At 35.1% G+C, this 27,072-nt stretch overlaps 2 protein-coding genes across 3 annotated transcripts; both read right to left on the reverse strand.

The window, feature by feature from the left end:
* Positions 1 to 1,969: 1,969 nt before the first annotated feature.
* Positions 1,970 to 12,004, reverse strand: LOC114351425 (putative inorganic phosphate cotransporter). The gene is made up of 8 exons (XM_028302639.1): positions 11,784 to 12,004; positions 11,102 to 11,310; positions 10,332 to 10,571; positions 9,554 to 9,763; positions 7,289 to 7,456; positions 5,818 to 6,034; positions 4,572 to 4,810; positions 1,970 to 2,674 (listed from the first exon to the last, which is right to left on the reverse strand). The coding sequence occupies exons 1-8, from the start codon at positions 11,818 to 11,820 to the stop codon at positions 2,441 to 2,443; spliced, it is 1,554 nt and encodes a 517-aa protein (XP_028158440.1). The 5' UTR covers positions 11,821 to 12,004; the 3' UTR covers positions 1,970 to 2,440.
* A 3,203-nt stretch (positions 12,005 to 15,207) lies between these two features.
* Positions 15,208 to 26,966, reverse strand: LOC114351422 (putative inorganic phosphate cotransporter). Of its 2 annotated transcripts, XM_028302634.1 has the most exons (10): positions 26,804 to 26,966; positions 22,221 to 22,229; positions 21,818 to 21,865; positions 20,469 to 20,674; positions 19,175 to 19,411; positions 18,715 to 18,921; positions 18,177 to 18,347; positions 16,559 to 16,775; positions 16,025 to 16,263; positions 15,208 to 15,528 (listed from the first exon to the last, which is right to left on the reverse strand). In XM_028302634.1, the coding sequence occupies exons 3-10, from the start codon at positions 21,849 to 21,851 to the stop codon at positions 15,304 to 15,306; spliced, it is 1,536 nt and encodes a 511-aa protein (XP_028158435.1). In that variant the 5' UTR covers positions 21,852 to 21,865; positions 22,221 to 22,229; positions 26,804 to 26,966; the 3' UTR covers positions 15,208 to 15,303. The 2 variants fall into 2 exon arrangements, with proteins under 2 accessions (XP_028158435.1, XP_028158436.1); XM_028302635.1 differs by lacking the exons at positions 22,221 to 22,229; positions 26,804 to 26,966 and adding an exon at positions 21,963 to 21,991 and having other exon boundaries at positions 21,818 to 21,861.
* Between the last annotated feature and the right edge of the window lie 106 nt (positions 26,967 to 27,072).

Here is a 27,072-nt window from a genome sequence, read left to right on the forward strand (position 1 = left end):
TTAATCAGTCGAATAGTGTTTTTAAATGATGGAATTCTCTCACGAAAAGTCAGCTTGATTACGTATAATACAACGTGCTCTTTTTGATTTCCTGAAACTCTAGGGTATTAACCCTCAATGAGGATCATTTCGATTTTTAGCTGTGAATGCAGATTTATAGGGCTAAGAAATCCTTAATACACAGTGCAAAAATTTTTGTTCTACGACAAAAANTGCTTGAGTAGCTTCCTTTGGTGTCGTGGCCAACTCGGGGGCGAGAGGTCGTCTGCGTGCGCATCACAGAAAGTTGAGTAATTGACACTTGCGGAGTCCCGTGGACTCCACCATACACTTTGCGTAACAAAAAATTGTATTATGATATTATGGTTTTTTTTTTAAATTATGGTTTATTTACGGTTTGAGTGGATCAAAAAAGCATCAAACAGTCACAATACATGATTTATCAATACGTTAGATGCAAATGAGGCCTCAGATATGAGGGACTGGCAAGAAAGTCTAGAAGAAAATGCAGACAATGAAGAAAAAGAAGAGGATTTTTACATCTTATGTCCCGAAAGATTTGTTTTGATGATTTTGTATTTTGATGATGTGTTTTGATGAATTATAAGAAAGACTGCTTATTTTGAAATTCATTTCACAAAAATATGCTTGTATTGTTCGAAAAAGTTTGGCAGGCAATGTGCTGCTCGTGTTTATTTTTTTCTAACATTTTACATATTATTTATCAAGAAGACTGTTATGTCCACATAATTTAGAAAGAAAAAAAAATTTTGGTTAATTTTTTTTCTAAGTTTAAGAGGTACAAAATGCCTATGTCGATTTTTATGTGATTTTTACGACTTCATGAAAATTTTATTTTTTAAATGAATTTTAATTAATGTTTCCATTTCTGTTGTTTCTAATTCATAGTATATTAACCATATTATGTTACCAAATAAAAAATATATTACTTTTATAAGTATTAGTATATTTTTTCTTTATTTGAAATATGGAGTCCCTGGGTCTCCACCTTACACTTAACGTAAGTTTTAGTCACCATGCAAACTGAGGGTTAATAAGACCACTTCAAATAATGGAATGGCATTACATACCTACATTTTTTGTTAAATTCAAAAATTTTTTCGACTTATTTTTTCATACGAAATTATTTAAAAACTTAATTTTTCACTGAAATTATTCATAATTTACATACAGTTATCAATAAAAAGTCTGCACAAAAAGACTAGGTGACAATTTTGAAAAAAAAACTAGATTGATGATACTATAATCTAAATCAACTAGGTATCTTCTAAATCTAGAATCCACAATATCTTCAAAAATATGCTTTTAGAAACACATATTCCTAAGACTCTTTAACTAGTTTTTATTTATAGAACATACCCCTAAAATTTCCGGATAACAAAAGGAACACGTTGTATACAGGATGTTGGGTAAATGGGTATATGAGCCGACACTAGCCCATGTTAACATATGCATATAAATGGTATGGTGAAGTCAGAATTTTGATATCATCATTTTAAATTTTTAAATGTTCATACAAAATAAAATTTATAAAATCAGACTTGTATGAAAATTTAAATAATTAAAATGATGATACCCATTTACCTAACACCCTGTAGAAAATTTTTTGATAACTTTAAAAATACTAATTGACCAGTTTTTGCACAATAATAATCTAATAAGTTTTCTTGCCAAAATTACATGAATTTTACAAGTTCGGATGACCAAAAATCAATATACACACTATGGTATCTAAAGTATTTACTAGAATACTGTACCAACAAAATGTAATAAATTGTACAAGAACTGTCATTAAATTGTCGATATGACATCACGTTTGCTTTACAAATAACTCACTAATAAACACCTTAAATACGAATTTTTTTTATGCATAACAAGGCAGGTGTATTTGACCACAATCGCACCTGATGTTAAGTGAGATGCAGTCTAGAATGGTACACATCTGCCCTGCAAGTGCCTATTCACTCTCACCTTGAAAAGGTCCGGATTATAGTCTTTGGGAAAGGCAGCAGCAGTATATATCAGTAAAAAAGCTACATACAAGCATAATAATTCATCTAAAATTCCGATAACTTCAATTAGATTTTGATACATGACTAACCAAACCGAGTCTAAGGCTGAGTTGCACCACCTGACTTTTACCGTAAATATAACGATAACCGGTGCTTTTTGTATGGAGTTTGACAGATTTTTGACGTTTGTCAAAGTTTAAGTAAGATGGTGCAACTCGACCTTAGACTGATAACTGGACTTTCAATACAGTTTGGTGGTTCACCTGGTTTTAAAGATGACTGCAAATACTTATGTAAAACTTAATTTATCCACGCCTACAATCCATGTGATATGTAACATTTAATAACATTTGTCTGACAAAAGAAGGCAGGCACTTGTTACCAAATTATAATAAAACACATTACATTTAACTCAACACTGGCGAGTGGTCGTGCTTTGGGTGAACTACTTTCTTCTCTATCTCCACGTCAGGGTTTCTTTTCTTCAACGGTCCATGCTTCCAGTTTGGTGGGTATCCCAATTTGTCGACGTCATCCCACCACTGCTGTTCTCCTGAACCCCAAATGACGTACAGAATATTCGTCCCTATGAGTACAGCGAATACTGTCCAGAATGCGATACGCCATTGTCCGATTGTTTGCTGGAAAAAAATAACGTGATTTATTAGAGTATTTTAAATCAGCAAGCTATAATATTCGGAACGTTTATGTATAGCGCCCTGGAAAGGGCCTAAGTACTGAATAAAATCTTTGACTGAGAGAAATTAATCAGCCTTAATTAAATGTTAATTTCATTGATGCCCTATTAATCTTTAACTTCCGAACATGGATTCAAATTAAGGAAAATAATAATATTCACGAAACTTTTTTACGTTACTGTTTTCCAAATAGAAAACAATAAACAAATATCCGTATTCATATCCTTAGTTGTTCTAAGTTTGATTTTTGTGTTGAGAATAAAGCAGAAGAAGCTTATAAAGCATAAAAAATCTAATGTATGCACATTGAAGTAGTTAAAAAAAAGGTTAGAGAAATTTAAAACACTCGTTACCGACTAGTGACTTCATATAAACAGCTTGAACAAAATTACAAAACCATGGTTTGGCTCAGTTGACCTCGTTTGGTCTAACTTGGTTAGAGCTGGACACAAAATAAAAAACTCGTAGCGAGGAGAACTAAGCTAACCCAATTAAAGTCCGTGTTACAAAACGAAGTTCAAAACCCAATTCAATCTTAGCACAATCTTAGTTAGTGATTGTGCCCTGTGATTGGCCTTCTCGTAAATATTGAAATTAATCCAATTAAAAGCCTCAATTATAAGTATGTAGCTTGGGATTGGCTCCAATTTTGAGTATCGTTCTGTAATACGGGTATAATCAGAAATATAAGGCTTTACTTACTGTTTTGTTACTACGTTTAGTTTTTCAATAGTTTTTTTGGGACTAGAGGTGCAGTGTATGATTTCCAAGGATATTTAAAAAAAATCTAATAACCCTCATACCACTGACGTTTAGCTATAGTAAAGGAAGTAAGTTTTTTCCCTAGCCAATTATGCACTTTTTGGATCATTTTATTCCGTGCTTACTCATCCATCACCTCCTTGTTTTTTCGTTAACTCTTTGGCGAACTAAAAAAATGCGTATAGCCGCAACTAATGTTGCTACACTGTTACTCAAAAAATGTTTCATATACAAAGTTATTAACTGTCCAATTGCTTATTTTTTATTTGATTTGATTTTTATATGACATGTATAGGTAAAATTGTGTACCTATGTCTCTACAATAACTAAAAAAAACTTATACCAGCCAATTGTTATGTTCGTTCAGCCATAATGAGAAAAGCAATTTTAATTCAATTGTGTTCAATACATATTGTATTGGTCTTTGTAACATTACATTATATTGTCCCTATGTATTCGGTTATATAACGTAACATTACATTATATTGTCCCTATATATATATAGAGCCATGCTATTGACCCGAGCGAAAAAAATTAGGTTACCGTATATTGTTGCCAATGTTGGCAATTTCTGCTACGCAGCATTATTATTAAAATACCAAGCGTGAAATGGAGTTTTCACAAAAAGTCTGTTATGGGCATACAGTTTTTCATTGTAGCATACCTCCCGAAATTCAGATGACTGAGTGAGTAACCTGTACGTAATTACTTGTAAACGATTTTCAAGTCATAAGAATATTTAATAGGCTTAAGCAAAAGAGCACAAATAAAAATAGATTTATATAAAGGCAAGCATTTATGTAGAGGTCATATAAACAACTCTACGCAGTGTAGCCAGTTTAGCAAAAAAAGAGTAGGAGCACGAAAGTACCTATGCAAGAATGGATGCATGTATGTATGTTATGTAAGTACCTACTCCTTTCATGGACAAACTAGTGGGTGGATTTTGATATAACTTAAATGTTACTATAACTTACACCCTAGTAAGTATATTATAGGATATGACTACCTATGTATAGAAAATCCACTGAGGTTAAATCGCAGAACAAAAACCAGTAAATATAATTTAAAAACTTACATCAGGAGTCAACAATCCAACCAAATACGGCGTGATAATCCCAGCAATAGCTGCGATCCCGTTGGAGAACGCCGAACATGTGCCGGCGTAGTTCGGCGCGATGTCCATGGCGTTGATCTTGACACTGCTATAGAAACCACCATAGAAGGCCATGCAGGCTATGAAGAGGCCGACAGCTGCCGTGCGATCGCAGCCGGAGTATGACGCCAGAATGGTGAACAGTGCCGGTATGGAAGATGCTGGAAAAAACAGTAGTCAATTAATTTATTGAAGCTATAGGTAAACATTAGACGTGTCTTATTCTTTAAGCAAGCATCTTTAAGACGTTCATTTGTGCCAATATAAAGAAAATTGATGTAACTCGAATTACAGAACATACCTACATAGGTTAATGTTTTTTTGTTCTCTATTCATTGAAATAGAACCACAGACGAGCCAAGCGAAAAATCTATATCTGTACAAATTTTAAACAGCATCGTGTACGTATAAGTAAAAGATGACAATTTTTTTCCATGGTAACATACACATTTACAATGCAAACGATTTAAATAACACTACTCGATACTATTATTATCAAATAACAATAAAAACCATGAAATTTATTTTAATTTAATACTTTTCTGCTTTGGTTTTCAGTTGTGTAATATTTGCTTGCAAAAAACGTCACCATATTACGCAAAGCCTATTATATTAAAAATAAATCGTAGCTTACGTTGTTGCTTACGAAAAACTGTATACTTTCTTATAGGTACCCAGATTCATTTATTAGTACACACTACCTACATCAATAGCGGGTAGTAGGTAGTAATATTGGAGCTAGGCACTCGCATATTTCAAATCAATGATACCTGTCTATTTATCAACATGATCACACCGTTTTTCATGTTGTTTCTGCCCAACTCATCATGATTATGTTCATTTGTTATACAGTCGCTATATTTATTGGTATCTCTACTACTAGTAGGGCGCTATCATCTAGCAGAATTGATATGACAGTTGTTACATAAAATTATTGTATTTTTATGAGCAACTTTAAGTGTCTCCGGGCTAAGTAAGAAAGATCAGATACGTATTGTATTTATTGTGTGTATTTTAGTGCTCAAAACAAAGTACTTAAGTATCTGGAAGAGAACGCTATAGCGATAAGACCGCCTAAATGTGGCGTATCTTTTGTATACCTACCTACTTCTTTATTTTTTTGTCTTAGGTGTACGATAAAGTGTGTTCTATCTATTTATCTACTTACATAGGGTGGTGTAAATCTTCCTTCCCGTCGTAATATTGTGCCATCTCTTTTTTATACAATAGTCGCACGTGAATGCGAAAATAAACGAGAAAATGTACATGGCCACGTATGGTAGAGCCGACATGAGGCCGGTCTGCTTGATGTTGAACTTCAGTACGTCGGAGAAGTACTTGGGGAGGTCAGTGATCATTGTGAAGTAGCCCCAGTCATGGCCGACCTGCAATGATAAAACATTTTATTTACATTCCTCTTTTTTTATTAAAATACTACTAATAATAACTGATGAACAGTTTGTTTATATGGTCGAAAAATTCGTCTGATTTAAAAAAAACTTTTGTACTGGATAGTCCATTTAATTTTATCCAGGCTTTAGGCTATTCCATTGCTTTACGACCAATAGGAGTAGAGCGCCAATGCAAGCGTCGTTGCAAAAACGAAAAAAGACTATTTTCAAGCGTGCGTAATCGCTGTGAAAATCATAAAATATAGTGCTTACAGATAGCTAATAGATAATTGGAATAATTGATGCGGTGTATCCGGCACCGCTCTTATCTCAAAATATAAAAGTACTTACAACTTCGTACACATCTTAAGAAATAGCGAAATCGCGAGAAATCATCATGACAATTCATACAAACAATGTTATCTATATCGATCAGTTTACCTTGACCATTTATTTCATTTTGAATATTTTCCTGTTCTGTCTGTGTATTGCATTTAACGTACAAAAACATTCTTCAGATTGTTACGGTCACTTTTAGGTAACTACACTGCTAGCTGACCACGTGAAATTCGTACCGTATAAATTTTCATCAGAAATAATGTAGGATTCGACTGGTGAATTTTCCAAATTCCTATTCAATAGGTACAAACAGACAATCAAATCTTTCCTATGTAGAATACTAATGTTAATAAAGACACTGCCTTCATAGAGCCTACAAATAGAGCCTTAACGTTTTTAAGCGGCAACACACACATGAACTTATCGTTCGAGGTCTAACATGGATCAGGCGAACGTTTAATATAAAACTGAAGAGTCTAATATTAAAACGTTCTCCATAGAGAAAACGATCTATCTTATCAGCATCTGCTTGTATAATGTATATTGTGAGGTGATTTTCTTAGAAAATTCCTATTCTTTGATTTTTATTGATAAAATTTAAACAAGCATGGTTTTAGAAAAGTGTTGAAGAGAAATTAGTATGTCATCTTCATTTTGTAGTACCCTGAACGACTATTGGTTTTATAATAAACGTTAAGGATAGACAGGGTGACAGGGAAACTCGACCTATTGCTAATGACCTTTATAGTTTATCCCCTATCAAAGAATAGGTCGAGTATACTATGTTTTTGAGGTCGAGACTCGAAAATAGAGTCTAAAAAGAGAGATATAATTTCAAAAAGAGAAAAATATTTTGAATGAGACATGCAATTTAAAAGACTTAGATGAAAATCATTATTTTTAACTTACGGCTGCCAAAACTAAGACCCACAGCGGGGTAGATCTCAAGATGGCTTTGAAAGGCACTGGATCGAGTTTCTTGTGGAGACCAGACGCAGTCACGTTCTTGTTCAAGAAATCCCGCTCTTCATCCGATATGAATGGATGCTCGTTAGGTGTGCTGTAGCAGAGCAATACCTGTGTGGAAATACAAATTGATAAAGTATGGCTTTGAGGTCATAAAGGTAGCAGGAAAGCGCTGGATACAGGCTGCCACCAACCGGCTATTGTGGAAATCATTGGGTGAGGTCCATGTTCAGCAGTGGACGTCCTATGGCTGAAATGATGATGATGAAAGTATAGCTTATTATATGAAATCATCAGGACAACCTGAGGGACATCCACTGCTGGACCGCCCTCAATAGTTTCCAGATTATGAAATGACTAAAAATAACGTTGTAATAATATTAGGCATTCTTATTATGTGCTATTGTGCAACAAACAAGTAACGACCGTAGTTAAAAACCCGACATAAATCATATTAGTTAGTTCTTTCAACAAACAATGCCCACATATAGCATATTATGATTAATTCATAACAAGCAATGACTTTAACCCTACGGTGGTCGCGCTCTAAAATATTACGTTAATGGTCGCGTGGATTACATGCGTAAGCCATTTTATGGAGTAAAAAAAGAAGACATATCTTTAACACCTTTGCTGCGGCGGTAACTTTCTAATACTTTCCATTCCTTCGGTACAAGGTCAGTAAACCTGGTATTAAAACTTACATTGTGGCGGCACAAGGCTTAAAGACCTTGTAATATTTAAGATATATTTATTTTATTTTTGGCTTCATGTTAATAGATATTGTGTTTTTTTTCTTTGAATATTAATAATAATGCATTTATTGACATACACCTGAAGCCGTTCGTGAATAACTTGTTTAGTATAAAAATTATAGCTATATTCAAAATACAAGGCTTATGCACCCTGTGCCGCACTGAATTAGGGAAGTCTGGTGGGTATTCTAGGGATGTGAAATACAAATATCGATAGTTTAAATTAAGTTATAATAAAAATTTAAAAAAGTAACAAACAAAGATGTTTTAATAATTTAGTCTAAATATTTTACAAATAAGATATACGTGCATAAATACTTAAATAAGCTTTATTTAAAGAAAACATATTATTTAATAACATTAAGTTACAACTTCAAATGTTTGTCACGAAAAACATTATTTAAATTAGCAATAAATCGTGTAGCAAATTAAATTATAATCAATTTGCAGTTTTGATTTTGTTTGTTTCTCTTGACGCCATGTCGACATGTGCGTTTCTTACGAATGCGAGGCAACACTGGCTGCACGAAGCTAGCGTGGGGTGCGGTACCAGGTGCGCAGGGTACAAGGTGCTTCGACCTGGTTTCGCATTGTGAAGACATTTTATTACTTCCGTGCGGGAGATACAGGCCATCATGGAATGATAAGGACAAATAAATTTGTTGCACGAATTACAAGTATTTCCAGTACTTTGATTTTGCTTTCTTCCGCAGTAAAAGTAGCGATCTAAAAAACTCCGCTGTGATGGTTCTGAATTAGATAGCTAATCACTGGTCTGAGAAACTTGTTCTCTTGTGGAAGAATGTGCACTTCTTCATCAGAAACCGAAGTCTCGCCAGAAGATACGCTTTGATTGTCAATTACTTCTAGCCATTCTGCGATTTGTGCTTTTTGTCTATTGTTCATGATTTTTATCTGAAATACAATGATTTTATTGAAAACACAAATGTAAATACATACATATGCCGTAATAATTTACTATAAAGCATTAATTTACTCTAATAATGCAAAAACAAACACATTAAGTAAAAAAGGTAACTTAAAAAATACTTACGTAATTGGTCGCGCGGATTACACGTGTAGACCATCGGCATTTACGGGACTCCTGCGACACATCCACAAGCGACCTGGCGCTCACATGTCATTAAGTGTGATCTTCGACTATGCAACTTAAAGTACACGAAGTATCAAAACGATCGCGTTGACCGATTTCAAAATATTCGACAATTTGCACCAGTGGATTACGGGTGTAATCCACGCGACCACTGTAGGGTTAAGATCGTTTCAAAATAGATTGAAAACAACACTTAACGGATACAAGGCTTTCTTTGAATTATTTAAGTAAGTTATTTACGTAAGTCATGACGTATAAAAGTATAATCTACGTATTTATGCACTTTATTAACCACATCTTATAAAATTGAAATATAGATTAGAAAAGCACTTCACTTACCCAAAAAATAAACCACAAAATTCCCAAAAATCCAAAGAAGTAGAAGACATAAGCCCAATCTCCGGTGTTTGCCAGAATAAGACCAGAGATGTATGGGCCAATCACGTTCCCGATTTGTGCACCGCCAAATATCATGGCACCAAACGTCGATCTTTCCGCTGGTGGGATCCATCTTGCCAGTAATAGTACGAAGGAGGGGGTAACTGGACCCTGGAAAGAATGTTTTTTATGACAAGGTTAAGGCTATCACAGATCAGATTTTTGGATATATAAAGTACAGACGACAGCACATCATATTAAACACTGTGACATCTTTTTCAATTGTAATAGAGGCGATTTTGCAACAAAGAAATATCTGATGTGTACTGTACTTCAAGAAAGAGATATAACACCGAATGTGGTATCAGGGACACTACACTTGAGATAAGCTAATGTAAGTCATTAGAGCAATCCTCATGCCTTCTTTTTCTCTCCTCATTTGGAATTTAAAATAACTTGCAAAAACATTTGCTATTAATTCAATTTGTTCTTAAAAAACATACCTAGAAGATTGTATTTTGTAACAAAACGAATGATTAGTTTTGCATTAATTGCTTCTACTTTGTAATTCAACAAGCATCGGTATGTAAGAGTTATTCCAGTTCATAATATACATAGGTACAGTCAGCGTCAAATAGTTTATGACATCCAAAGTGGCCAAAAGTTGACTACACAATCTTATATTCCAATGGTAACAAAGACGCGAACTTTTTGAAGCTGACTGTACACTTTCACTTACCTCTCCAAAACCTTCGATGACACGTATAATGAATAGGCCCACTGCGCCTCCTACCGAAACGGCCCATGGCGTCAACACCATGCCAATGGACGTGGATAACAGGCCGAAGCCAATAGTCCATTTGCCTCCGAACTTCTCTGCCAACAGTCCACCAGGTAAGTGGGTTATGACGTAGCCGTAGTAGAACGCACTGAGAAGCAAGCCTTGGGTTGCTTCGTCCCAGTCGTAGCGTTCGCGGGGCTGGAAGAGAATTTATGGCAGTTTGAAATTACCAAAATGACCTAAAGTCTCACAGAAGTTGTTGACTTCTGAAAGTCAGAGTTTAGCGTTATATCTTGTCCCAATGGAATAGTGACTATACCTACGCAAACTAACCTAATTATAGTGACTATGATTTAATATCCAGACAAACAAAAGTTGTTTCTTTACGTGAATATAAATTCCATAACTTTCGTGCCACATAATACATTTTATTAAGAAAACAGTTGAGAATGTGTTACAAACAAACACATTCCCAACTGTTTTCTTAATTTCGGCAACAATTTGATTATACTATCTACTTAGTATAGCACTCGTCTATGTCTGCAAAACACTTACCCCCTTACTAATAAAACTTACACGCTCGTTGAACAGTGTTTTAAAGTGACGTTTAGTATGGAAATGTCATTTTAAAACAGTGCTCACCAACTGTGTAACTTTTTATTAGTAAGGGGGTTATACGCTAAACAATTTAAGCACAAGGCAAAATTTCGTTGAATATTTGTACTTACCGTACTGACAACAATAGTCTCATTAGTCACAATAGTTATCACATCGACTTCAGGGTCTGGACACGTTTCCCCCACGATGTGTTCCGAGGACTCCGTGTGGAGGACCATCTGCGTGATGGTCATGGAGAGAGAGACCCTCATAGTGAAGGAGTTGGCCAGGGCCAACAGCCCCATGATGCCCAGCACATAACGCTGCGGTATGTATATCACTAAAAAGAATTAAACATAATGAGTAAGTAAGTAAATATTAGATAGAATACACGTTTTACGAGAAAATAAAAGTTTATTTTTGGACATCTAGAAGATGGCACCTCAAAAGCACAAAAATAAAAACCAACATTAAGAAAATAGGTATTTATTTCATAAATATTATTATATCATTTCATTACTGAAGGTACTCTAATGTATTATGTATTATTTGTTATTTTTGGCACCAAAAAACTATTATCTCTCATTATTTTAAACATCTATAGGTAATCTTAGAAATCAGAAGTTCACATTACACATATCACATTTAAGCATTATGGATGGTAAGTGCTATTTTTATTGAACACAGCAAACACATCTCTAGTGATCTTGGTTTTGCAATACTACGAATTTATCTTTTAGAGACTTCACGCCTGCTAATTACGATACGCGATTAAAAACGGCATTAAAAATGCAATCTTGTACAAATTCTTACCCCTGTTCAGTACGCGTCTCCATCCCTTGAGAGCCATCCTTTTAATTACTTAAACCAATAAAAACACATTGACAACTAGAAGTACACCATCTACAACTTTCAGTTCCCTAATGCCTTTTGAAGAGATAACTACACACTGTCAAAACATAGGTACGTGATTGTTAATAAAACAAACGCTACTATCAAAAAACTGTCGTGTATTGGCAGCTTACGTTGTGAGCACGAGATTTTTATGGGTTTCGATAAGATGTATCTAGTGCGTTTAAAATAATACTATCTTACAAAATGTCTGTCTTGAATTGATATGTAACTAAGTGAATTTCCATACAAATTATCTTTTAACTTTAAATAAAGGATCGTTTACTGATCTAAGACTCATTCGGCGGCCTATTTATTAACACAGTGATGGAGCGCGACTTTGTTTGTCTGACGTCCAATTTTTTATTTGAATCTTTAATATAAAAAATATAAAAATAAATCGCAAAATGCGTTGACAAGCGAATAACTCAACAACGCCTGGACCAATTACCAATTCATTTTTTCGAAATTTTATGTTCGTTGCAGTCTTATAGAAAATTATTATGCGTTTGTGTATAAGTACCTAAATTTTAATGCGTGTCACTTTAAAATTCAATGAAAACTTTATTTTTATTACATGAGCAAACAAGTCGAAAAACATATTCCAATATCGTGGGTTCATATCCCACATGAAGCAATATTATAGGAAAGCATTATAAATATTATGCACAAAAATTCAGAGTTTTTCTTCAAGAGAGAGAGAGAGATTTTAGACTTTAAAATCAAAGTTGTGAAGAAGAAGTGAAAATAAATACCTACTTATTACCTGTGACAAGCAGTTCAGTCATCGAGGCCCAACTTCTTGAAAGTGGTCAATAATCTAATAAACGTCCGCTGGGCAGTGTGCAAGAAGCTTGGCGACATCTTTTCATCCAAAATACTGCAGTGTTCAAGACTTCTCAAAAATATGATTTTTTTCCAGTCTTGCCAGTGACCATACAGAATGGAGACTTGGTTCCATATTATGGGCCTCATAAATAGGCTCAATGAGACTCAAAGGGTGATAGATCGTGCTATGATTGGAGTTTTCATATGTGATCAGATCGAATCTAAATTGGCGAGATCCTTAAGAAAGCCAATGTAACTGACATATTAATAAATGGCAGTGGGTGGTAGGTATGCAGCTCATAGGACTGATGGCTTAATACGTCAATAGTCTTCTCAAGTGGCAAACACGGACTGGAAGACGTAGTGTAGGCCTCCTACTCGGTGGACCGATGATATCTTTTGCACAAGACCAGTCGTTATGGGAATCCTTGGTGTTCAGACGTCTTTTGGTTACGGTGCGGTGGAAAGTAATTCGGAATAAAAAAAACGAAATATTCAAGATTTTTTTGTTCGTGGGAAATGAAACCAGGATAAGAAACTGTTAAATTGGCTCCTTCTTGCACAGCAGGTTCATAAATGTTAACTTCCCAAACAAACTCTCATTTTTACATGGTAAAAGATGTGTGGCCACCGACACAGACATCTTCTATATCAAATAATCGTGATTTGAGATAGAAGATGTCTGCATCTGATCTATTAATGACAATACTCTCAATCGACGTCAGAGATAATAAAAGAACTAAGTTCCAAGTAGGTAATACCATAACGAATTTAAGGCGACGATAATTTCTATCTAGGAGATACTATGTACCATCGGCAACAGTGTTAACTACCCATTGCCGGTCATGTCGTCTCGTTCTATCGCAAAGAATTACCATTTTGATGAAAGCGAGAGCAAAAACGGAAATGGATAGATAACAGTGTAGCCGTGTGTACTCTATATCTGTCAAATTTTGAGACGTTTTTATCGTTTATGTAACTTAATAATATTATGACGATTACATCGGAGGCACGTGTAACCATTTTGCGGTTCCATTATTAATAGTTTTTGTATTTGTATTTGCCAGTATCTGTTTCTTTGGTCACAATACTAAAATTCAGTTTTCAAGGCATTGTCTGAACAAACAAATTATCTTGGGACAAATGCAAGGCAGACGTGCTCGGGGCAGGGCAACGATGAGATGGTCAGACGCGACGAGGAAGACGGTGGGCGAAAGTTTGCATCGTGCGGTCCACACAGCTCTATGCTGCAATTTGTGGAGGAACACTATCAGTCTGTGGTCGCGATCCTCATCAGTGAGGGACCGAGGAAGAAGAATTTGCCAGTAGGTTGGTCGCCTCCTTAAATCTTGTACATAATTGCCTCATGGATTTACTTTAACTCTTTGCCAAAATTCAATTTCAAATACAACTACACCTTACAGTAACTATGAAGTACCTAAGTCAAACGGTAAGGATACCCGATATCCATAGTTTCAGACCCTCTTTTAATTCGCTCTTTCGTTACAGCGATGTGTAGGTAAGAGACTGATTTTAATAGGGGTAATGGGAGTGGAAAATCGACGCTTTGTTCTGACTTTTACAGACAATATTTTGGACAGTGGAAATCAGTAACTATGGTTGTGAACTAAGACTGCCTAGTTTTCTGTGGATTCAATAAAAGTGTGTTGAATGACGACTATTGAATATTTTTATTTATTCTTCATGGTCATTTAATTTAAGGCCTATAATTTATTACAAGGAACATTGCAAGAATAATCAAATTAACAACAAAATAACGTCTGTAAAGCAAGTAAGACCAATAAATAATTTGACGCTCTTTAAACAATGATGTGACATGGAAAGATGATGTAATTTAACGCAACCAGTTTTCAACTTGATTAACTTGGCCATAAAATTGAAAATTCACTACGCATAGTAAAATTAATTACATTACGGCATATCAAGCAGTAAAATGAGATCGTTAACTTTGGAAAAGGATGTAGTAAAACAAAATATTTCCATTAAGATTATTTTTTGAATCCAACCTACAATAAATTTTGTATTATGGTTTCGAGAAAATATTTATCTAGGATGAACGCACCTAATGACAAAGACTGTTTTGTATGATACCAAAAGCTATGATATTGCGACAGTTATCATAATCCTGTTATTTATATTTGTAAGCACTATTATAATAGTCCATGCAAATAAAGGAATTTCGACTTTTTTCCACCAATTGAACATGTCTTCAAAAACTCCTACCGAAATATAACTGCTGTATTGTATAATTTTATTATTGACGGGATTACTAGTACCTAAATTACGAGCCTCCGATATTAATTCGACAATTAAGGTACATGGCCGGTAGCAATCCCGTTAATTATAATTATTTTGTTAGTGACCATGAAAGTTTAGACAATATATTGCTTACTGTATGTTCGACTTTAGCAGTCCCTTTGATTCATTTACCACCATCCATCAAGAGCATGTAGCCGCCATGATTGATTTAGTCCTACTCAATGAAATACTAAACAAAGGCATAATAACTAACATTTATTTACACTTATGACATACATTACAATAAATTAAGTCGTCAATTTAAAATTACATAAGTAACCTAAGATCCAGTCATTTAATTATTGTCTTTCTTTTGTTCACTTTCTTCTGTTGTTTGGTTTTCTGAGTCTTTTGGGTTCATCTTTAAAGGTCCGTGTTGCCAGTTGGTGGGGTAGCCATTTTTCTTGACGTCATCCCACCACTCCTGCTCACCCTTGGCGAAGATGATGTAGATGATGTTTGTAACAACCAGCACTCCAAGGCACACCCAGAACGCAATCCGCCATTGTTTGAGAGTTGACTGCAAAAGAAAAGGGTGCTTATTGAATAGAATATCGAGCAATCAAAAATGTTGAAGTTACGTGCAATTGTTTTATGAGCACATTATAAATTGAATGCTGAAACTAAACAATTATCAGATTTATAATTTCTTAAGGGTACAATTTTTTTTTTTTCAGTTTAAAGATCAATTCTAGTTTTATTGTCTTGCATAAAAACGCACGTGTGCAAATGTGCAGAGTTATTGAACTTAAAACACGTACTTCCATATCATAATACTTCCCCGACTGGCAAGTTGAATATGCATTCTAAGATACCCTTACATCAATCAATGCAAGATAATCCAAGGTAAAATGCTATAATGCAAATAGAGTAATTAGTGAGACCCGTATCCTGACACGATTCTCAAGAATAATTTCAATCTCGTGATTTGTATTAAACATTTAAATCCAATCAATCATTTTGAGTCAATCATCGCCTCAGATACAAGCCTTTTTTATCTCGAAAGTCGAACTTACATCAGGCGTCAACAGTCCAATGAGGTAAGGCGATATAATCCCAGAGATGGCAGCGATCCCGTTGACCATAGCAGTGGTTGTCCCGCAGTAGTTGGGACTGATGTCTAGGGGGTTGATCTTCATACCACTGTAGTACGCCCCCATGAGCACCATGGCGAAGACGAACCAGAAGACCGCCATGGTGGTGTCACAGCCGGAGTAGGAAGCCATAATGATGCAGATACCAGGACCAGTGGCCGCTGTGTAAGTAAGGAAAAGTGAAGATATTTTATTAGTAAACAATCAGTCAAGATGAAACATTTCTAAATGGAAAAACCAATTCAGTACTCATAAAAAGCATGAATGAATAACAAGAATAAATAAACAAACGTTATTAGCTTTCTGATAGTTTTGTTTATGCAAGCACTTATTCTGGTCTATGATACAAAGTAAATCATACTTTTCCACAATGTATCATTTCATGTAGGATGCGGTACTGGTGATTATGATTTGATGTTTAGTTATTACTTCACATGTCGTCTTTAAATTACTTACCAATTGTTGTGTAAATTTTCCTGGCATTCTTGATACTGTGGTATCCTCTCTTGACGCAGAAGTCGCAGAGAAGACCGAAGAAGAAAGATGCGATCCACATGGCAACGTATGGCAGGGCTGATAGTATTCCCGTAGACTTGATGTTGAACTTGAGAACGTCTGTCATGTACTTGGGGAGATCCGTCACCATGGTGAAGTAACCCCAATCGTGGCCAATCTGAAAACAACAGAGTAACATGTTACTGTAAACGAATGACAATGATAGTGTTTTTAAATACGCCGTTTTTCACGGATACACATTTTTGAGGCGTATTCTTACGAATAGTAATTTTTGCGCTAGTTAAGCGTAGCGTTTGCGGAATTTGACGAGTACTAAGTAGGTAGATACTTGTATTTTTTTACATTTGGACCGTCTTTTCATTGCTAGTTACGCCGCTTAATGCACTTTGATTTTCGTCTCACGTTAGTATTTTCCGTTAATAAGAACGCATACAAGTGGAATCCATATACGAGTACACCGTTTTGTTTTTGTGTAAAAGTGGCCTTACATAATTTATTAGTGCTTTATTACCTCTAATAAGCGACTCTAATTCTTACTATTGTTCTAATCTTGGAGGACTTGGTAACAATAACCTAACTAGAGAATATACGAATACATGCGATCTAACTAGAACGAAAATAGTTTTCAGTAATATCCAATCATGGGCGATTTTAGGTTTTGAGTATGGATGTACCTACATTTTTTTAGGTCTGTAAACCTCTTTTCAATTTTTAGGGCAGGTTTAGTAACATTAAAGTTACAGCTGTTTAATTTTATACAAGACTGCATAGAAGATAATACATACTAAGGTGCTTATTTAATGTCAAAACTGAATATACTCGTGTAGAATATTATTATTTTTTTGCTATTTTTATGGACTTTTCATCTCGTTAAAGTGGACATCGGCCACACGACTAAATTGCTATCGGTCAAATTAAATAACAATAAACAACTCAACTACATTTCACTTCAAAATGGTAGTTTTCTAGGTTGTATTTATAATTTTATCTATTATCAGTAAAAGTAGGGACTTTCTACTCAAACATTATCCTGGTACTTTAGTTATCAAGTATTACCGTTCTGTTAGAACAATACCTTCCTTTATCAATATTTATCGCTAAGTTTAAACTAAAACATGTGTAAATGTTTTAACTGGCATTCTCTCGCATTTTTAGATTAAAATTTACTAGTCTTTGGTTTTCAAGGAAAACATAACGGTCAAATAAATAATGCATCTTACTCCTTGAATTTCACATTGACTTTAATTTCAATCGATAGCAATCAAATTTAAATTATATTGCTGAGTATACAGGGTATAGTTTGCATTGACATCCTTTATTCAGCTGCAGATTTGTGCCAGTTTGAACTGAGCTGATTAAACTCTTTATTAATGCCCTCGTTATAATATTAAGGCATCCTGCAGCGTCTTCTAACCAACTACTTCCGACTCTATAAATCTTAACTAAGCCTATAAAGAATTCCCATTGCAAATTGAACGTTATGTCCTTAAAAAATAGTTTTAGTTTTGTGGTAGAGGCTGGATTCTGTACACTGGGTTCATCTAGTCGTGATACTTACACCAGCAATGATCAGTGCCCAAAGAGGCACAGATCGAAGTAAGGCCTTCCATGGGATGGGGTCCATCTGTTTCTTGGTTCCCATCAACGAGTCCACGTTTTCGTTCAGATATTTTCTCTCGGCGTCAGAGATGAATGGGTGGGTGTTGGGCGTACTGTAGCAAAGGAAGCTCTGTAAATAGAATATAGAAAAAAATATAAAGTTATTTATCTATCCTTTACCAATTTAGGAGGAATGTGAAGATGGTTGTTCATTAGTGCCGGTCGTTTTTTTAATTGAAATTTAGTAGTTTCTTTAAATAATTTAAAATTACCTACTTGTATAAATAATTATAATGATAATGGTGATAATTTCATATGTTTCGACTTTGGAACAGCACTATTTGTCGTCATCTCCAAATTGGCCATTTAAGCGGATTGCGCATCAGTTTCTTGCGATCATTGTAAGGTCATATTCCAGATTTATAAATTTAAGCGGTTTATAAATTACCCAAAAGTTAAAATATTTGGGGTCACATAAAAGTTCGATTATCACTTACCCAAAGTATGAACCACATGATGCCCAGTCCTCCAAACATATAAAACACGCTCTCCCAGCTCCCGTTATGCATGATCAGTCCAGAAAAGTACGAGCCAGCGATGTTCCCTATTTGGGCCCCTCCGAAAACAATGGCTCCGAATCTGGCACGTTCCACTTTAGGCGCCCAGCGGGAAAGCATAGCCATGAGACCTGGCATCGTTGGACCCTTGGAATGAAATTTTTAATAGACTTATTTTAATGATTTTAAAACCGCTAGCGGTATAAACCGTTTAAAGCAATGGTTAAAGGCGTTAACAAAAAATATGATTTCGCAGGAATTATGGAGTCGTTGGTTTCATATGATGATAGAAATAGAAAATCAAAGGAAGCAGTCAGGTTTTCTAGTATTGTTGAAGTTTTATAAGTAGGTAAAGTAATAAAAGAAATAAAAATAAACAATGAAATCAGTAAACTTTTACCTCTCCCAATCCCTCGATGACTCTCAATATGAACAAAGCAGGGGCTCCTCCCAGTTTGACCGTGACGGGAGTGATGATGGTACAAACGGCGGTGCAGAGGAGGCCCAGCCCGAGGACCCACTTCCCTCCGAACCTCTCGGCCAACATGCCTCCAGGGATGTGAGTGAGGACGTAGCCATAATAAAATGAACCCAGGATCAGACCTTGAGTTGCTTCACTCCATTGGAAAAGAACAGTCTGAAAAAGATTAAATATTTATTTCACGGCTTGGTAGACGATCCTCCCCCCCTATCCGTCCCCCGGACACGGCTCCCCTATCCGTCCCCCGGACACGGCCTGAGCCGAGGTCCGAGCCTACCGTGGCGCCCTCAGGCCGCGTCCGTAGTCCCCTCGATCGGGCCCACTAGAGTGAGCCCGCCGTAGGCTGGACTTTGGTCCAACACCGCGGTGGGCAACCCTCTAGTTGGGTTCGCCACTGATCGGGCGCCTTATGCGCTCGATACGGCCCGATCGCGAACGTCGGTCTGCGACCGACGCGGACGAGCCTGGGCTTCGCTACGCGAAGCCCACACTCGGCCTCGTCGGCACGCGCACCGACGATCGCCAAACGGCTAGAGTACCTTCTGTACTCGCCACTCTGCCCGGTGAAGCTGGAAAAGCTCCTCAAGCTACCAGCGCGCGTCCCTTCAAAAAAAAAAAAAAAACGATCCTCCCAAAAGGTCTCCCACTAGGTAGACCAACGATCTGGTTCGCAAATAAAACACCTAGATGCGGCCAGAGCAGGACCTAGATGCTGTTGTTGTGGACATCCATGGGGGAAGGCCTTTGTCAAGCGGTGGTGGATGTTATTTGGATGAATCGATAATATTCTGAATTTGGGGTATCAAAAGACAGTATTATGTAAGTTTTCAGTAATGTTTTGTTCTTGTAGTCGTTCTTATGAAACTCACAAATTCTCCATCGACAACAGTGCCGCACATGTTATACTTTAAGCGCTAAATACATAATATTATCTTACGTTTGTTTGTTGTGAATTAATTCTTTATTCCTGTATCAGTAGTAGCAAGGAGAGTAATCTCTCAGTTATTTTATACCTACCACTTACTACGAGTATATTTTATTTTAGGTGCATGTTCTCGTATTATGCCTAATGTAGCGTACCTACTAATGTATATAATTATTAGTTTAAAGTTTTTGTCATTTTCGTAGATAAAGAAATTAAGTTTATTTTTATGGGTCATATTATTTATTTCAACTAAATTATTGGTATTCTTGAAAATAAAGTAGCACTCACTTCATCCCTCCAAACAATATGTTTCGTAGTGTTGCTCACTATACTCGCGTCAGGGCAGGCATAAGGGTCATAATGTCCCGACTCCGAGTTGCCTTTCTTGACCATCTGGGTGATGGCCAAATTAAGGCATACCCTCATGGTATATGCGTTGGCCACGGCCAACAGGGACATCACTGCCATGACATACCGCTGGGGTATTATGAAAACTGAAAGGTAATAGAATAAAATGTAAAAAATATAGGTCAATCGTTACTGTTTTACAGGGTGAAAAGAACAAGTAAACAAAAACTAAAAAAAACAATGTTAAGTTTTAAAAAAACTTAAACTAATTAAATTAAATTCATAGTATCTCGCGTTAATTAACCGACTTCAACAAAAGGAGGAGGTTCTCAATTCGGTTGTTAGGAAACGAATAACTCTTTCGTTATATAATACATTAAAACATTTTTACAGAAAACAGTTTCGGAGTTTATTAATTTTTAGTAAAATATATCGTCAAAACAAAGTTTTTGCCCTTAACCTTATAACCTCAAAATTTATATTTGTAGTCCTTATACTTTATACGAGTAGGTGAATAATAAAATAAAAACTTGTAAGCTAAATTACGCATCAACTGTCAGTTCCGTCATCATTCATCTAAACCGATACATGATAAATCAAAGTGATTGATTTCTTATCTCGAGAAAACGCACTTCCCAAGGGATGAAGTTTAGGTACTTCTAGTTCTAGAAGACCTAAGTGATAAAATTAGCAACTAAATGTTAGTTTACTATGGCATAGGTATACTAGTAAAATAATATTAAAATATCAATGTAAATGCGTGTTTGTCTAGTTGGTTGTCCTAATAAATAAAATAAAATAAAATAAATTCTACCTCAAAACACTAGTAATACTACTCAAAAAACATCTGTTCAATAATAAGTAGAGCTAATTAATGTTACATAATTACAAACTGACGTGATATGTTTAAAAGAAGAATTTCTTTGTTTATAAGGCTTTATGCAAATTAATGTTAAATTAACCTATTGTAAAAATAAAGAGTTTGATTTTCTTATCAAATTTTCAAAATGTCATTGTACTAGCTACGTAGTTGAAAATCGACATTAAATGGCGTTGAATTTTGTTAATAATGTATTGTCATTAACCTAAGAATATTATAGCTAACTCAAAAATAGAAGTACTTACACGTTAAAATATATGTACGGACAAATTAGTGCAGTGAATTAGAAGTAGTTACTGATTTGTTGTAGAGATTTCCAATTCTCAAAAGTTGACCATATTATTGATTTGATTTGCATTATTAATTTTTTAATTACATTATCAAATAAAATTACACAAATTATACTTACATTTCGATAAAGTAAGCCTCCATCCCGTCAACATTGTGCCGTGTCTATAACACAAAAAAAAACAACTTGAGTGAATAGTGAATACTCTAAAACAAAATCACATCTGACCGCGTATTTTCAAAGTCGCGTTCATTTAATTTCGCACCACGTCGTGTCAGGCCGGACCGCGGCTCATCACAGAGTACGCTCGCTGTCGCGGTGCGATACTAAAATCAGGAAAAGCAGTTTTCGCCACGCTTTTGGTGACTACCGGGTCATCGAAGGTCATGGATTGGATGGATATCCGAAGATACACAATACGCAGCGTAGTGGCACGGTTAATTGCGTAGTGCTAGAGTCACGGATTCGATTTCCGATCGGGTCAATTAAATCTTACTTCAAAAGTTTCAGGCTCCACGTGGCTTGTAACTTTCATCATTTCATCAATCATGATAACTGATGAATAATTATTGAACGTTATTATTAATAATTCAGTTATCTACTACGAGTTATAATGAAGAACGCTATAAATTTCATATAAAAAGTGTTTTCAAAACAATAATAAGAATAAGTGTATGAAAATTTTCAACTATCAAAATTTCTTCGTATAAATTGTTACAAAAAAAGCCTACGTATTTTCCACTCGATTAGCAAAGTAATCAGTCTGTAACGGAGAAAAAAAAATGCACTGAACGTCGCTTCCTTATCTTAAACTTATTTAACCCACAGTAACCCTGCAGATAAACCTTACATAGTTTTCCTTATTTTTATTTCCCTATTAGGTATATTAAGTTTTAGGCAATCTGCGCTATTAACAAAGGTTTTCAATTTATTTTACATTGATTAATAACCATTAACCAAGCCTCTATCATAATAACAACATGTACCCAATATCAAATTAATTATCCTTAATACGGATTTACTTGTACGGTTTTCTGATTTTGGAAGGTAAGGTAATTTTAAGTTCAAATTTTTTTATTTTATGACGTTCACATCATACAAAAAGAAAGAAATAAATAATGATAAAAGGTTGCTCTTAAGGAGTCTTTAAAAGTATTTTTTCTACAAGAAGACGATTTTAAATAAATTGCATAATATGCCAATTCCAATTTACATACGGATTTGCACCAATAAATAATATAGGAAAATATTTAGGATTTGTGCGATTACCTACGTATAAGTATGACTGTATAAATCGACACTATAAACGAAAACAATATTATTTTATTTTATTCTACATGGTGTAGGTAAAATTTGTTTCTATTACAGTTCTTTGTTTTTAATAGTTATGTGTACAGTTCGGCACAATACATATTATGTACTTTAATGTTTTTCACCTCAGATTTCTAAATAGTATTTAATTTATCTGTTGTACCATCGCATGTCAAGCAACTGTTGGTTTTTCTCGAGATAAAATTAGATAGATAAAACAATGAAACCGCTTTATGTCAATTTTATCATTAGGTACTCGTATCTAAATAAAATATTCCATTCAAATACATTCAAAGACACCCTGTGGTGTCGTTACTAGTATACAAGTTTATAGTAGTAGTATAGTAGTAGTAGTATATATTATATTATACAAGTTTATTTGGTTAAACTATAAGTAGTGATACACCGCCCGTATTCACAAACATTACTATGAGGTCTCACAATGCGCGTGGACGCACAGGGTGACACATGAACCAATTACAGAGCTCTATTCAATGCTGTGCGTTCGATTTGCTGCTCCACTTAAGCAAGCGTCGTTTGTGAATATGGGCGATAGATATATTTATTAGGTAGGTAGGTATTACACTAAGAATGTAAGTAACAAAAAAGGTTACGTGTGTTACTTGAATAATTTACGTTTAATAAGTAAAAGTCCTTTTTAATTTTTTAAGTTCACCAGAGTTTACCAATTTTTTAAGAAATTTTGGCCTTTGACTTTGACTTTGACTATTGTTATTATTATTCAGCGTTGAAAAGTGACATTAACATCAACGACAACTGTATTGATAAGGCAGTGTCACGTCAGGCACGAGAATTTGATATAACGCCAAAAGAAATGGAAAACTGTTCACACGCAAGGTTTCTCTACAAAACGGTGTTTCTTTACGAAATCAAATCATAAATGAGAATATCCGTAAACGAACTAAAGTCGCTGACATAGCCCGACGGATTGGCAAGCTGAAGTGGCAATGGGCAGGGCACAAAGTACGCAGAACTGACGGCAGATGGGATGCGCTAGACGCAGGCCGCTGCCCACAGGTCATCATGGAAATCATTGGGTGAAGCCTATGTTCAGCAGTGGACGTCATATGGCTGAAATGATGATGAAGATTTCTCTCAGGCCCCTTAGTTGAATCATTTTGAATGATATGAGATAATACGATGCATGTGATATTCTGAAGTACCGACACTGAATACCTACGTTAGATAAAAGTTTCAGAACTGCCGACCTGGATTACCCATTCAAACGTAAAAGATTATTCGTTTATGACGTCAGAAGACCCATGAAAATAATAATTTTATGCACTTTAATTTGATTACCTTCGCTTGCCTACTTTTCATTTTTGCTCTAATACAAGACTTGACAATTTTTTTTTCTTTCTACACTACACATGGGGGTTTCACGATGTTTATGTATTTTTATTTTATACCTACACTGTTCTCATAACATTCGTACATAATTTTATTAGGTATGGATAGTCAAGTTTACACGTGAGAAATTAGTGTCATTTTAGTGATGGTATGTAGTTTTATTCATGCTTGTGACTTCGTTATTCCTAAGATGATTTATCTATTGGACAAACAGATAAATACATTCATGCAAACAACTGTTAACGACAAAAGTTATGTATTTAATTTTCATTTAATTGCACAATGTATGTATTTATCTTCTTTATGTATACTTTCTTATTTATTTTTTATTTTGTTGTTGTATCAAATACATGCTGTCTATTCTATCTATTTTTAATGTTATTGCACACACTTAATGTAGTTGCATATTTATATGTTGGTAGTTAAATTGGAATACTGTTTTTAAAAAGCATATCCCAAAAAATACAGTTTAGAATATACCTACTTTTAACGTCACTGACATTAAATTTTCCGTCAATTTTCTCTTTGGTAGTACTCAAATTCGTTAAAAATTAGGGATTTCCAACGATCTTGTAACGATGTCATTACCTCAACTCATTAAACCACGGCTGAGGTAAATAGATTCCAAAAAATACCTCCCTAAGTTGCAGACCAATAACTTAGCGTCATTTATAGATTTGTAGTAAAAGTAAACGTTATAAGGAAAACAATTTAACATTAAGTTTTTTACCTTGTCTAGCCAAGGAGTTATTTTGCTTGAAGAAGTATAGCAAGAATACTTACGTTAGCTCTCAAGAGCAATGGCTTATTTTAATCTAAAGTAAATACATAATACCTACTGCACGTGAGCGCATTCAAAACCTGTTTCCGCTATCTAAATGATCTGGTAGAAAAAAACATAATACCTGATATCTAATCTAGCTGAAGCCACGTGCTACTGAAAGTGCCAGAGAGACTGAACTTTAAATTTAAACTAGTTATTACTTAGTATGTTATGTGCTTCTCAGGGCACAAGACACGAAAAACAACGAACAAAAGATAGACATTTCTAACACAGGGCACAGGCATTAACCGGGATGTTAGTGCTTCTGTAACTACAAAATAATATGCTGTTAACCATGTTTTCTTAAATTGAAGTTTGCCGTTCTTTAGGAGACATAGCGGCTGAAATAGCGAAAAAACTAGATCTTTGTCTGTGTTTATTACAGGACATGCAACTTACAAGATAAGTGACAGGTAAAGTCCTTGCACTCATGTCCCTGAAATACCTACTCATCCATTTCAAAGTACCCTTTTTAGGTTAACGACATTAGATATCAATTTAGATCTGTCCACGTTGTGCGTATGACTTCTACTATAAAGTTTAGCAAGGGAATCTCCAAGTTGTAGGGTTTTCCCAGTTGTCTAGAAGCTATCTATCCTCGCCAAACGCCAGCATTTCGTTTTTATGGTTTGCTTTATTGTTTATTTTTGAAAAATAATAAATGTGATCATTTATTCTGTTGTTCTTACACACTTAAATTAGCTGTGAGACTCTATAATTGGCTATAGTTATGTAATGTACCACTCTGTAACATGTAAATTGTCGACAAAGCTGTCGAGTTTCCAAATAAATATCACGTTCTCTATCCAATAACTCTACGAAATGTAGAGAAGATGCTACATTATCTGGCTAAAAACGCTACGAATTGTAGAGATGCTATTCTTTGGTAAGTTTTCACGTTGATAAATGCTTCATAGCTTTGTCACTAAAGTGTCGAAGGATGTTTAAACTATGATTGCTAGTAATTTTGCGTTCATAATTTTCTGCGGTTGCAAAATATATTTACTTAAGGTGCGAAGTAAATTATCTTATCGACGTTTCCTTTTATTCTATGTGGAAAGCAAACATTTAAATGACTAGCGCGTGTTTGATGGTCTTCTGAATATGACAATGGATTAGTTACGAGTTAGTTTATTGATGAATGTCGTCGTTTATTGTTAGTTGGTGGCAATTGACTACTTTAGTTGTTAATTATTACGTAAACTGATGCACCCAAGGATTGACAGGTGGGCCGACGACCGCAAAAATGTCTCAGGTATTATTGAATCTCTAAGTTCAATTTAATGAGAATTTTGTATTTTATTTATTTACCAACTTCACTCCTCATTATTTAATATCTTCATAATATTTTCTTATATATTTTTATTAGGATGTGTATCTAAATATTATAATGCAAAGGACTGACATAGTGATCTATCAACGCACAGCCCAAACCACTACACGAATCGGGCTGAAATTTGGCATGCAGGTAGATGTTATGACGTAGGCATCCGCTAAGAAAGATTTTTACGAAACTCAACCCCTACGAGATCCACGCGTACGAAGTCGCGGGCGGCCGCTAGTTATAGATATAACAAATCAATTATTCAAACGGCACTTACCTTTTTGATCACCAACCCAACTAGGTACTTTGAAAGTATTTGTTTTGTTTCTCGTATTTACTTCAAAGTAAATTTTACGATACTGCCATCACTACTCCATAACCTTCACGTAGCGACTACGTTTTGTTCAACGCGAAGTATTTTCTTATTTCAACGTCTTTTTATTATCAGCTGTTATCAACCTCCAGCGGTCTTCTTTTATGGAGTAACAATGACAAAGGAGCAACACGTGCCAGTCATGGTGCATAAAAATAAAAATGTAGATATGA

The sequence above is a fragment of the Ostrinia furnacalis genome, unplaced genomic scaffold, assembly GCF_004193835.3.
Source record: "Ostrinia furnacalis isolate ACB-3 unplaced genomic scaffold, ASM419383v2 OfSCF1132, whole genome shotgun sequence".
NCBI lineage: Eukaryota > Metazoa > Arthropoda > Insecta > Lepidoptera > Crambidae > Ostrinia > Ostrinia furnacalis.